The sequence below is a fragment of the Lissotriton vulgaris genome, chromosome 3_2 (genome assembly GCF_964263255.1).
Source record: "Lissotriton vulgaris chromosome 3_2, aLisVul1.2, whole genome shotgun sequence".
Taxonomy (NCBI): Eukaryota; Metazoa; Chordata; class Amphibia; order Caudata; family Salamandridae; genus Lissotriton; species Lissotriton vulgaris.
In genome coordinates, this window is record NC_141690.1 from 64,048,165 (window position 1) to 64,062,267 (window position 14,103).

Here is a 14,103-nt window from a genome sequence, read left to right on the forward strand (position 1 = left end):
GGAAAGGAAGTATTATTGTTCCTTTATATAAAAAAGGGGCAAGAGATCTACCACAAAATTACAGTCAAATTGCTTTGCTTGATGCCATTGGTAAGGTTTTCGCAAAATGTGTTCTTACTTTAATGAACCAATGGGTATCTGAATATAAAATCCTCCCCATGGAACAAACAGGTTTCAGACAAAATCATGGAACTCTAGATAACTTGACGGCATTGCAAGTTATCACAGAAAAATATGTGAAAGTCTGTGGTGGTCAGGTATATGGCGCCTTTATTGACTTCTCTACCGCCTTTGATAAGGTAGACAGAATTTTGCTGTGGAAAAAGTTATTTGATTTAGGTATGCCCCCTTTCCTTATTAAGTTAATTCGCGCCCTCTATTCAGACACCTGGTGTAGAGTTCTACTTGGAGGTGAACGTGGTGTATCTAAAATAATTTCTACTTCCAATGGGTTGAAGCAAGGTTGCCTTTTGGCCCCTTTGCTATTTTCCCTATATACAGTTGACTTACCCGTCACCCTCTCTGCTTGCGCCGGTATTGCCCCGTCTTTGGGCGGAGTTCCAATTGCATGCCTTATGTATGCAGACGACATCTTGATTTTGGATCTCACCCCAAAGGGCCTGAACAATCGGTTGCAAGCACTCTCTGAATATGCTGAAAGTCATTTCCTATCGATAAACACGGCAAAAAGTAAAGTGATTTGCTTTTCTGGTAGAAAGAAGCCCAAATGCCTTAACTATCCTTGGGTTGTGGGGGGAAAAAAATTGGAAAGTGTGAAATCTTACACCGTCCTGGGTAAAATTGTCACTTATAATTTAAGTGACAAATTACATATTGACAAAAACTCTCGGAAGGCTATTTCACAGGGAAAGAGTTTAGTTTCCCTGTATAAAGCCACAGGTAGAAGGCATTTTTCTATTCTTTTAGATGTTTTCAGAGCGAAAGTTCCTGCTTCCCTGTTATACAGAACAGAGTTAATTGATCTAAAAAAGTGGAGTTTTTTAAACTCAGCGGAAGGGAAAATTTTACGTAGTTTAATGTCTGTAGGTACAGCAAATTCGACTGCTTCCTTGAGACAGGAACTGGGTTTACGTAGCAGCTGGGTTCAAGGTCTGGCAAGTATCATACGTTGGGTAGTAGCTTTATCTAAAAGTGAGCCTAACACCTTAAGAGATCTTATAAAAAATGAATTATTAGGATCTTTTAATGATTTCTCCTTGATTGTAAAAAACTTCAGATTTGCCGTGCTACAATTGAAATTGGATGAGGAGACTCTATTTTCATTATCCTCTTATCAATTAAAAACCATTCTGAAGTCAGCCTCTTGGGAATTGGGGTTTTGTCAGGATAGAGATTTCTGTCTAGCGAAAAAAGGTTGTACGCCTGTTATTGAGTCTTATACCGTGCGGAAAGCTCAACCGTATATGTACTGGAACATCTCCCATGGCGTTAGACGCCTTGTGTACTTATTAAGACAAAATTTGCTTCCGTTGAAAGTTCTACATGCCAGCTGGTATGGCCATTCGGCACGCTGTGATCTTTGTCAATTGTATGATCAGGACTTAGATCACGTTATGTTTGTTTGTCCTGCCCTGATGTCTTGCAGGCGTAGATGGTTAAGACCAATTTGCTTACAACTCAACATTTTTTCTGCTTCTTCATTTAAGGCGGCCTTGATTAACCCACCTAATGAAATGTTTTCTTTTAAACTGTACAACTTTTTTTAATGTTTTTTGGACCTGTACTAGGATGTTTCTTCTAATTGTGATGGAATAATATCTTATGTATTTCTTGTTTTGTATGTATATTTTGTTTTATGTGGACCTCATAAAGAGTTCCTTATCATAATAAATAAACTTGAAAACTTGAAACTTGAATGTGTGTCATGTAAATATTGTTTTCCCAACACTGTTTTTATGAATATTGCAAATGATTTAGAGGTGTATTTTTGAATTTGTATATGGGAAAAAAAACCTTTGCTTAAAAAAACAAAAAAGAATACAAATGAATGAACCCCAGAGTTTATAAAAAAGGACTACTGAGGTATCAGTAATGTTTTATGTATGGTTACAGAGGTACTTTTTGTATTGTCAGTACTTTCTAACAGTGGAATTTTCAAACACAAATTGAAAAACCATTTTTACTCAAAAATGTGTTATTAAATTCTGAGTTCAGAGAGCCTAAACTTTATTCTTCTCTCTTTTCCCAATGGGAAGTTACACTTGTAAGAGGTTGCAACGTATCTTCCAGTCTATCCTGTGGGACAGATAGTGAAATACTTAAAATTGTGTTTTTCACTATTGAAAGACTATCAGGACATGTCACACACACTAATACATGTCCTCCCTTTCACATACACTGCACCCTGCCCCTGTGAGTCCCCTGGGCCTACCATGGTGGTGCCCTACATGTAAGAAAAGGGAGGGTGAGGGCCTTGCAAGTGGGTGCACTTATCAGGTCGACAAGGCCGTTTAAAAGTGTGCACAAACTCTGCAGTGGCAGGTCTGAGATACCTTTTCAGGGCTACTCATGTGGGTGGCCCAATCAGTCCTGCAGGCCCACTAGTAGCATTTAATTTACAGCCCCTGGCACACTCAGTGCACTTTACTAGGGACTCACCAGTGAATCAAATATGTCAATCAGGGAGAACCAATTGTAAAAACAATTTACACAGGGAGCACTTGCACTTTGACATTGATCAGCAGTGGCAAAGTACCCAAAGCACCCAAGCCACCAAAAACGAAATCCAGCACAGCACCAAAAATACAGGCGATAGAGGCAAAAAGTCAGCAGAAACCAAGTCAAAGATGCCAAATCTAACACACTCCATTACCTCCAAGTCAAGTTTGCGCTATATAAGAACTGCAAAAAAACCTAACTTGGCAATAAAGTAAAAAACAAGCCTCACTTAGCAGGAAGCCATTGTGAGACGAAGTGCAGCCCCCAACAGCAGCTCATTGTACAGGAACACTGCCATTGTCAGTTCAATGGCCCCCTGCAGAAGACAAGGTAAAGACGCACTCTCTGACTTCACTCAGCTTGGCACTGCAGAGAGCCTGATTCACTGATCATGACCTAGGTGAGTTCCACTGGTGAAGATGAGTGCAATGTCTGTGTGTCATGTTGGTTAGTGTCCTTCCATTTCTGGTGTTTTACAGCAGTTTTAAGGTCCTCTTAGAGTTTGCCATTGCTCAAATGGGTGTAATTTATGATATTTATATGTTTCCCACATCTTCATTGCTAGCTTTTTGCTCACGATAAAGTGTCATTCAAAGTCTTTGAACGTCACTCAAAATAACACTGACATTTTGAAAATTTCATATATAAGCAATCTTAAACCTTGGCAGCTATGAGCAGGACTGATGATGCATTGCGACACAAAGGCAATGCAATTCTGATCTCCTTATATACACAAAACACAGGAAATTACATCAGGAGAAAAGGAAACCATGATTAATTGGGAAAGTAGTGTAGGGAAACTAAGGAAGGTCACCATATTGGATTGGGCAAATATACTTCCTTCCCAAGGAATCTTGTGAGGAAAAAACACCAAGAACATGGGGATACACAAGGTACCTCCTTGCATCAAGCTCCCCCAGGATCAGAATATAAGCGCCGAGGACAACCCCGGCAAACCTACTGCAGTGAGGTAAGCAAACAGGATGAGTGCAGCAGCCCACTGGAGCTCCCTGCACCATCATCGTGGGAGAGGTGCCACAAATCACGTCCATCGGAGCCTGCATTTGAAGGTGGTATCAGGCACGACTGCAGCGACACCAAATGTTTCAGATTCAAAAAGCATTATCTGCGATCTATGTAAAACTCTAGTTAATGTCATAAATGTACATTTGCATATAATCAGTGTGTTTTTCATGAATAGGGTTCACATCAGGCTATGAATGGACTTGGCTGGTATTATCATGCACTTAAGAAGAACTATACCAAAGCAGTGAAATACTGGACAAAGGCAGACAAAATGGGAAACGTTGATGCAGCTTACAACATCGGAGCCCTGTATTTAGATGGAATTCATCCCTTACAGCCCAACAAGAACGAAGTAAGTACAATTTGGCTTTCTAGTATTTAGTACGTGGTACATTATACCCTTGAATGTTAAATAAAAATATGTACTCTGCCCAGTTCCAAGAGTACACTAATATTCGACATAACAATGTATTGATTCCTTAATGATTCTGTAATATTAATTCCCTCTATCTTTTTTAAACATGTCGTGTGTATTTCCACATTTGTGGCTCTCAAAGGCTATGTTATATTTGAATTATCTGGATGTATCACAGCACTATGGTACCTGTTGCACTACAGTCCTTCTGCCATGGAGTCTCTTGTTTTGTTAGCAACATCTGTTACCTCCTTCCCTACCTCATCTCACATACACTGCATACCTATTACCTGATTCTGTTCCAACATACATGTAATATATCCACAAAGCGATTCCCATGTAGTATCACTCTTTTATTCAACAATTGCCTATGTACAGACTTTCCTTTTTTGCCACTCAGCCTCTTGCCACATATTTTGGATCAAGCTCTTACTATTCCAACCCAAACATGAGAACATGCATGAGTGCCCATCATCAAAGTTTATGAAAGTCATGCTGAGTCAAACTTCTTGCTAATATCAGCCGCTGCCTCTCCACCATTCACACGGTCACAGTATTTACTAAACCATCCTACTTCAAAACACCTATCTTGTGCCAATAAACACTGTCGCCTCTCTGAAACCCCATATTTTCTTATTCCCCACACCCCCACTAAAATCTATCAATCAGTTCTCACTCAAGGCAAATTCTTTACTTTAATTCTTCTAGACGATCCAAGTATTGAGAACATTCTTTTTCCTTCTTCCAACAATGCATCCTTATTCATGATGTGCTCCTTCCACATGCAACCCATAGGGACACTTTCCACATTCACAATCCCGACATTCATTCATCCCTTGCTCTGGCTATTATTAAGAGTGGAACAGTTTCAGTTCAGTTATTTTGACCACGTTTTTATCCAAGGGGATACTACCAAACACTTTTGAGTTTTCGTACTTTGTACAAAACATAGCGTTTGAAGTAGGATCCTTTGCACCTGAATTCTATACATTTTCATTGTTTCCAATCAGTTTTCCCTGTGCAGATTTACCCAGGTGTTGCTTGACAAAATGTGCACAATGAGTGATCACGGTTGAGCAGTATTGAAGAAAATTTCAAAATTCCAGGTGTAGTTGCAAAGATCCAAGCCCAATATTTCTGGCCCTATCAAAAATAGGGCCTATATAGCATTTATTTTCACCTCTTCTAAACCGATTAATTGCAGCGCAAAAAAACTCTAAAATGGCTTCTCTCCACCCTGCAAATAGTACCTTTTTGTTTGAGTGAATGATATTTATAATTTTTGTTTACCTTAGGCCGTGTTGCAATACATTATTTTAGTAATGCTTTCGTCGGATGATTTCTGCCGATGAATTGACTCTTGGCGTTGGAGTGATTGAGTCACAGGACGAGTGACAATATTTATGTCGAAAAAACTTATTTAGTCATTTATTAGAATTTCGTTAGCGCATTTATAGGAAGCAGTTGTAAGGTAACAGAACCAATACTACAAGGGATAAACGCAGTATGGACATGCGTGTCTATGCGTGTCAAAAAGTCTAAATAAAAATAAGAGAAAGGGAAATTATAATTATCGGTATAGATTACTAAATTCAAGTACCGAAGCTGAGAACTGCTTCAGGGTAGGCTTTGCAGCCAAGGAATGTAGCGCCCTCAATCTTCTGAATATTCAAGTTTCATATAAAATTGAATGAGACCTATGCAGAGTTCAATAATATAATACTACAATAACATTTAATAAAAAATAACCACAACACATACAACCTCCTTCTGACAATAAGAAAATATGAAAAATACAATTCATCCCCTACAAAATGTAAATACCACATATCACGTGTGTGCAGATGGAGGACTGGTAACAAGATGCATCAATTCTTGTTAATTTCATGTATTAAAATGTACTATTAAAGGATGTACAAAACGCTTTCTAATATCTCTCAAAACTGGGCAGATATGAAATGCATAAAAAAGATTTTGGGAGCACAACTTACAAAGACTGCATGTCTCAGAATCCAGGGGCTGGCCACTCCATCTCGCTTTTAGAATATTGCGAAGATTGGCAATCCGTAAAAACTAAAGCATACATTGTACCTATGGGGAATTTGATGAAAATGACATAACTGACAAGAAGACCATCTTTTGAAAAAATCCCAACTGCAATTAAAACTCTTCATTCCAAAATTAAAATGAGTATAAAAAGTCATTTTATCAGCCAGTTACGAATCTAAATTTGAGAGAAGAAGAGCCTTCAGTGACCTGGCTGGCGCTTGAAGGAACTTAAAGCCCACCAAATCATGTTTGCTGGAGCACGCACAAACATGCTGGATAAGCCTATCCCTAACCAAAGAACTTGGACTGGAATTGCTGAGCTCAGTAAATAGCTAAAACCCATTTTTATAGCAAAATGAATGAGAGCAACTCCTGAATCAATGTTATTCTGTTTCAGGGGTGCTACATCAAACATTATTAGTCTTATTGTAAAATGTTAAGACCTGGCCACTGAATTATGCAAGAGTGTAACACTTAAAGTTTTCTGGGGGAGTGGACTTACTAGGAGGTTTCACTGCATAAAGATGTACTACATCAATAAATATTTTTAGCAATGGTAATTTATAATATATCGACTATGGTATAATGATTTTAATAGTAGTAGACTTTTTATTTATTGATATTTGTTGTGTGTGTGTGTATATATATATGTTGCATATGAGTTTAAAGAAAACTTAAAAAATAAAATGTATTCATTTATTCATTCATTCATATGGTTATAACATCAGTAACTAATTTCCAATATAAATATGTATCTTTATTGTTAAAAGCAGAGAGCATTATTTCCCTATCATTTTATTTTAAATGTATCTTTTTGAAGATAATGATTTTTTATAGAACTGTTGCAATTTGTAGAGATTTGGATAAAGATCTTGATTTTCATTACAATATTTTTTGCCTAATAGTTCCATTGTCTCTCAGACCACTTTTCTTATGACAGTAACCATGCGGTGAAACTAACGAGTCCTATCACCAAATCTCATCTTATGTTGCAAACTGTTTGCGTCAGATATAAACCCATTGAGAAGTACGTATTCATATATTTTCAGTGTAACCTGAGCAGGAGGGTGAGGATGTGGAAACGATGTCTTGTACCAGACAACATACATTATGGAGAATTCAAAAACTCTGGCATTTTACATGTGTTTAGATACCTAAATAAGGATTTTAGCATGAGGCATTTTGTAAAGTATTTTGCTCTTGATAATATCATGAAAAAACATGGATAGAGGGTGACTGTCAATTTCTATTCATTCAACAACACATTGGGCTAGATGTAGGTAATTTGGATTTACCCATTCATAAATACCGAATTTTACCGATTCGGTATTTATGAATCAGTAAATGCAATGTAGGTAATAATTCGGTAAAAAATACCGAATCGGTAGGATTCAGTATTTACCGAATCGGCATTTACCGATTCGGTATTTGCCATTGATTCCTATGGGCCTGGAGGCCCATAGGAATGAATGTCAATTACCGAATCGGTAAATACCGATTCGGTAAATACCGAATAATGCAATGGTGGCAGGGTGTCACTTTGACACCCTGTTTCACTCCTGATTAGGGCTTGTGTGCCACATGGCACAGGTGTACATGCACAGATTTGCATATACACAGGTATTCGTTATTTACCACCAACTAAGAGTTGGTGGTAAATAACGAATCCTTAAAGCCCTGTGGCACTGTTTACAGTGCCACCTACATCTCAAAATACAGATTTGGTAATTTTACCAAATCGGTAAATTTACCGAATCTGTATTTTAAGATGCCCTACATCTCAGTATCCAAATACTGGTCGGTAACGGCCGAAAATCGGTATTTTCGGCCGTTACCGACCGGTATTTGGATACATACATCTTGCCCCAAATGAGGAGCTCAGTCTAATGTGATCCACTTTATTCAACATGTAATAATTGATCGATTAAAAACATCACCAATACACATGGGTGGAGAAGCCAGTGTACCACATGCCATCCAACCCTTGACCATTCTCATTTTTAGATGTTTGAGTATTGTTTTCCCACTGTCCCCCACTGATTCAACTCAGACCACAGAGGAGGGCATAATTAAATCTAAGATCAAAAGTATTAGTCTCTCTGTCTTGATGGAAATCATTCATTTCCATCAATCATTAATGTAACTCATAAGCACTTTAGTTCTCAAATCGGATCAAAGTCAGCTCGTAATCATTACTACTAATCATTGCAAAATCATTCATGTTTGAGTAGCCAGATTTGTTTCAAAATTTCAAAGCTATCTGATTTTCACTGAGACAACACTTTAAGTCCAGTGACAATGGGTTGTCCGACGCACCTCTGGACGTCCTTTGCCAGATTGCACTAGATGTCTGAGGATTACTTTCAATACTGCTAGGCTCTATTCATGTATAAGCCAACTCTCCAATATTAGTAGTAACTGATATAAAAAACGAATTAACATCTATGCTTGACAAGTGGTTCTTGAAGTCAGTGACCTGATCAGGGAAACAGCATATGAAGAGCTACTGCTATTCACTTTATTCTTTACATTAATGTGAAGATTCTCACAGCCAGGGTCAATCCTCCCTCAATAGCACAGGAAAAAGGCCCTGTACCATTCCATCATTATCTTTTTCATTGGAACCGTATAGCAAAACAATCCAAGTTTAATTTTACTCCAGAAGAGGATCAGCTTGCAGGTAGTAGCTTATTAGCGCAATCAGTTATAGGCAGAAGCTCAGAATTGCCACATATATGCAATCAGCATAGGAGATAATTGTTCCCTCCACTTGAGAGTAAATGCCATTTCAGATATTACTTCCTTACTCAATCAAGCTAAAGATATTAGGCTCAGCTCTCTATAGCAATTGCGCATAGTCGAGGAAGGAAATGCAATAGCTAAAGTATTTTAACTCTTTTCAGTGATGTGCATTTTATAGTTGGAGAAAACATTATGATCAAACAACAAACCAGCCTCATTGTTTCTGCTTGTTTTCAATCCAATTGCCTTTCAAACTATGACTACTTCCAGATTTTTCTTTAACGTTTATATATTTTCACTTTGAGGACTATGGCTGGTCTAAACATCTCTTGTGTTGATTATTTACCATGGTTTCATTATGTGATACCCTTTTACAAAAGCTGCAGAGATATTTCTTTATATTTGATTTCCAATATTAGAGCAGACTAGGAGAAACTGAACAGGTGCATCAGTTACCTGATATTGTAAGAAATGAACCTGTGAGTAGACAAAATAGTTGTAATGCAAGCAGATACACAAATCAGCAGCGTACTTTATCCGCAGAAGCAATGCATTTTTTCAGAAAGCATATTTTAAATGCAATTGAATAAAAATTTGGTAGGCCGAAGTCAAGAGCTTGCTCCTTATAATGATCGCCAATGCTCAAAATTCTTTATAAAGAGAGTGAGGCAAATCTCCAAGGGACAATATTCTTTGCGGGCAATGACTTAATTTGGATAGTCACAAACACCCTATATTAGACAAATTGATCCTAGTTAAAAAGCATGCGTGTTGACAATATTTATACTTATTAATATATTGAGGATCACTGTCAATACATGCAGTTTTAAGAGCGCAAGTTCTCACAGAGTTTTGTAGCGGTAAGGGTCAATCTGAAGGATTTCCCTTGGTTCCCTTGGATTCTAATGTGAGGCTGCAAGAGTGAGTAATAAGAAATGAATACATTCCACAGTATCTCCTGGTTAAGGCTATGAAGGAAGCAGTGCGACCATCACTGTCCTCCTTATCCAATAAATGAAGAAACGCTACTAGGAAGCGTAATTGCTATGTGATCATCACATCTTTTCTTGTTCTAGCTTCCCGGAATTTCGAGACTGAATGGTGATTAGTGGTTCCAGTGTTAGGTGACAGTATTCAATTTCCATTTTTTGGCTTGAGGGCATTGCATTACATAGTGATTACTTTCTCACGTGTGATTATTTATATTGGTCAGATTTATTAGTGGAATTATTTGAAATCATTTTTAGCTATGGGATATGCCCTTCTATCTATCTTTGTGTCATTATTGGATTAATGACAAATTATTGTTGCTTGCATAAATCTATTCACTAATTTCCATCAATGTATCACTTTGTTTACCCACAGGGTCACTATGCATTTCATACAAACTAACTAAAGTCAATCCTATTACATATAGAGCTGTAATACCTGCTAGACTGGCACTAGTTTATTCATATGAATTAGTAGTTTATTCCAGGAAACAATACCCATAGACAACTACACAATTATCACAGATAAAAAAGATATTTTTTTTTAAATAGCACACTAACAGCACACTAATATCAACAATATAAAATTAAGTAAGCGGGTACGTATATTTGTTAATAAAGTTCAACGACCATCAAACCCCATTTCACATGTCTAGTTACATACCACAAAAAGTCACAGCTCAAACAAGTTAGCCTCTCAAAAAGCCCTAGGACAATTCATAAAGTGCAACATGCATAATGCAGAATCCTTCTGGTATCTTCTAACAACAAAACATAAAACTCTCATAAAGTCACCACAGAGAAAATATTTTAAAGGGCTAGTGATCTTAATTTTCATAAGAGCAGTTCCCCCTTTCAGCTTCCATGTCTTCAACAGAGTACAGAGATGCCACTGTAGTTGAACCAAAGATAAATGGATCTTCCAGTTGTTGCTTCCCTGAGGCACTGGATTTTCATTCAGTATCATATTGAAAGTATGGTGGAAGCACCAGCAGAACCTGTCTCATATTCACTCTCGGTTTTGGATAGTTCATTGTTACAGCCGTAGGCATCATCATCAGTTGAGCCGTTCAAAATAATGTTCCTAACCCAAAGGGATCTATTTGCTGACCTTCTTAAGGCATGTAGATGCAGAGAAGCTACACAAATGCCTCAATGTTGTTCAAGTACCTCAAAAGCATTATTTCAAAATCTATAGTTTTAACCCTTGGAATAATACTCCACTTTAGTCACTGCCTCCTTAGCAGGGTTATCTTTTGATTTTTAGGCCGACCTATAGCGGCAGCGCGCAAGTGCTGCTTGCTTTGCGAGGAATTCAGTATTCAGTATGGAGTGGAAGCTCCGCCCACTACTGACCATCTTTTTTATTGGCTTAGTTCCTAAATGCTGCCTTCCGATTGGTTTTGGGCTTGTTAGTCCTTCCTTATGAAGGCCATGTCGTCATTTGTATCCTTCCATGACTACTGGCCCCTTTACTTCGAGTGTTGCAGAGCATGTTTTATTTAGATTGTGAGCATTATTTTCTTCCCCTGCCTCCCCCCTCCCGCAGTCCGTGCCTTCGATTCCCAGTGCTTCGATGTTGCAACCCTAAATGCAGGACTGTAAGAACCACAACTACGCTGATGCCCGAAGTGCAAATTAAACATCCCCTGACTGTGAAGTGCAGGACAGGCTGTTATAATACTCCAACCTTGGGTATGAAATGCTCTGATCCCCCCCCATTTCACCACCAATGTCCAGTGAAACAGTTTCACCAGGCACTCTTCCTATCTTGAAAGGCTGACACGAGTACCCCTCCCCCACCATCAAACTTGCTATCCAGCCTAGACACAACTGGCCACAACAACAACAAAAATCGTCGAAGACCCTATAGAGCGATGCGTGACGCTGCTAAAAGGGTACGTTACTACAACCAGGACATGAGCAGTGGCGGCGGGCTACTGACCTGGCAACTGTACAGCAAACATCAGCGCAGAGGCAGAGAGCGACTCGTAGAGGACAGGTACTTTAGCTTCCAACGCAACCTGCTCCTCCTTGTATCATCCTCACAAAGATTAAATACGGAGTTAACCCCTCCGGATTTAAATGTGTTTTGTGGGTTGACTGTACACAGACATCTTCAGCAAAGGCATTAGCTCACTTACTTATATAACTGGCGTACTCACATGAACGTGTCAATCACTATAAGAGCTGAGTTATTGTACCGGCTGTCACGCGGCACGATGCACAAAATAATCAAATAAGCTTCCGCAAAAACCTTAAGACCTGGCTATTTAACCAGTAACTTTGTTTTTTCTGTTGCTCGTGTCCTTGGCGCCGGGAAACCTCCGGGTAGCTGTGTGCCCTACAACTTTAATTATAATAATAATAATGGCAAGATAGTTGTCATTTTGCGGAAGGGGGGTTGGGATGAAACCTGGCGGACGTGAACTGGAAACCTATTTCAATCATTACTGGAATATCAGATAAACACCACATTTCCTGTCGCTTCCAGGACACGTGGTTTGTCTTTTCAAATGGTTCCTTAATTTCGGGATCGGGTGCTGGGGCGTAGCGGGGGTGGGGCGGTCGGCCCTGGGCAGCACAATTCGTGCTGCACGCATTTTGGAGGCATACCTCTCCCACCCCCCACTCCCCTGCGGCCATCGCAGGATGTAAAACACAGGAATCGAGCCACTAAAGCAACTTGAAGATCCCTTTCATTTGTATGAATCCGCAGTTGCTTATCTAAACAAGCATTTTCAAAGCAATAGGTCTCGCAGTTTCGTGACTTTAATCTATTGCCATTGTAAATGACAAAGCCTATTATTTTTATTTTTTAAAACATAAATAAAAGGCATGGTCATTTACAATGCCAATAGCTTATACTCTCATAAATATGAGACCTATTGTCTTGAAGGGCGAGGGTACTGGTCTTTGGTAATGTTTAGATGCACACTTTTCCTTAAAAAGTTGTTCACGTTCTTTCTAATCCACTATCAAAGTGACATAGCAAAAACTAATTTGTTTAAGATGGGGTGTAGATATAGGAGTCCGGTTTATATGACATTTTCATCATCCAAGCCCTCCAGTCCGTTCCACTTTCCAAGAACTTAAAATATGGGAAAACTCGACTTTGGAGAAATTAATTTACTGAATTTGATGAATTCGTAGAGACAAAGCTCAAACTGACATAAATGTTTAAATTCTGTGTCTTACCTGATTTTCCTTCAAACAATGAATTCACCAGATATTATGGTATTTTAGTATGTCGCAGCCTCCTATGCCCCTCATCTTCTGGCCTAAGCTCATACGTCCATATGACCCAGCACCAATCTGTTTGAAGTGCTTCATGAATAAACACAATTTTTGCCTTGTAGATGCTGAAGTTTGGGCAGTACAATACACCACATGAATAATATCCAAAGTATATTTCAAAATAGAGCTGCAGCATTCCCTAGTGCCCCTCTACTAAGCAAATACTATATAACCTATCCCTCCACCACAGGCAGTAAACATTGCACTAAACATTGCACTGTACAGTACTGGGCTGTAGTACCAGACTGCGATCCACACGTAAGAGTAGTTGATGGCTTTATTGAGATGTATGACTCCACAATAGTAGCCTGTGTCTAGTATGCAGGATTTAAGCTCCTCCTTGAAGTCATGTCCTTCCACAGTGAGATTGCATGTCCTCCATGGAGTCATGCATTTATTTATTCATGCATATTTATATAGTGCAGACATTACTCTTTTAAAGGGTGGGGGTTGAAGGAACATTGCATCAGCATTTCCCAATGGTCAGGATCTGCCTAATAGTTTGAGTGTGTCCGACAGATAATGGTGAGTGGATGTGTTCAGGGCTTTGTGGGTGATTCATGCTGTCTTTGTAGATAGCCCTTGCTTCCATTGGCAACCATCAAGGAGTGATCAGCATTGGGGTAATGTGGTAATTTCTTTTGGCCCCATAGATAAATTGGGCCATCAAGTGTACAATAGCTTTCAAGGAGGTGAGGTGGGTTTTGGGGTGACCAGACAGCAGAGAGTTGCAATAGTCTATTGTGGATAGCATCAGTGAAAGGGCAAGAAATGTAAAATCTTGTTCTGGGATGTAACGGCTGATTCCCCACAGAAGACTTAGTTGATTGCGAGGATTTTTGGCAATAGTGCTGATTTGGGAAAGTAACTTGAGTCTTTTGTCTGTAATGACTTGGCACTGTCAAC

The 14,103-nt window shown here is 38.9% G+C and overlaps 1 protein-coding gene across 1 annotated transcript in view; it reads left to right on the forward strand.

Moving 5' to 3' along the window:
* The window catches only part of SEL1L3 (SEL1L family member 3), a 519,344-nt gene that overhangs the window by 324,134 nt on the left and 181,107 nt on the right, over positions 1 to 14,103 (forward strand). The window contains exon 15 of the mRNA XM_086964007.1: positions 3,881 to 4,057. Coding sequence (XP_086820133.1) covers positions 3,881 to 4,057 — 177 coding nt within the window. The remainder of the gene's footprint in view (positions 1 to 3,880; positions 4,058 to 14,103) is intronic.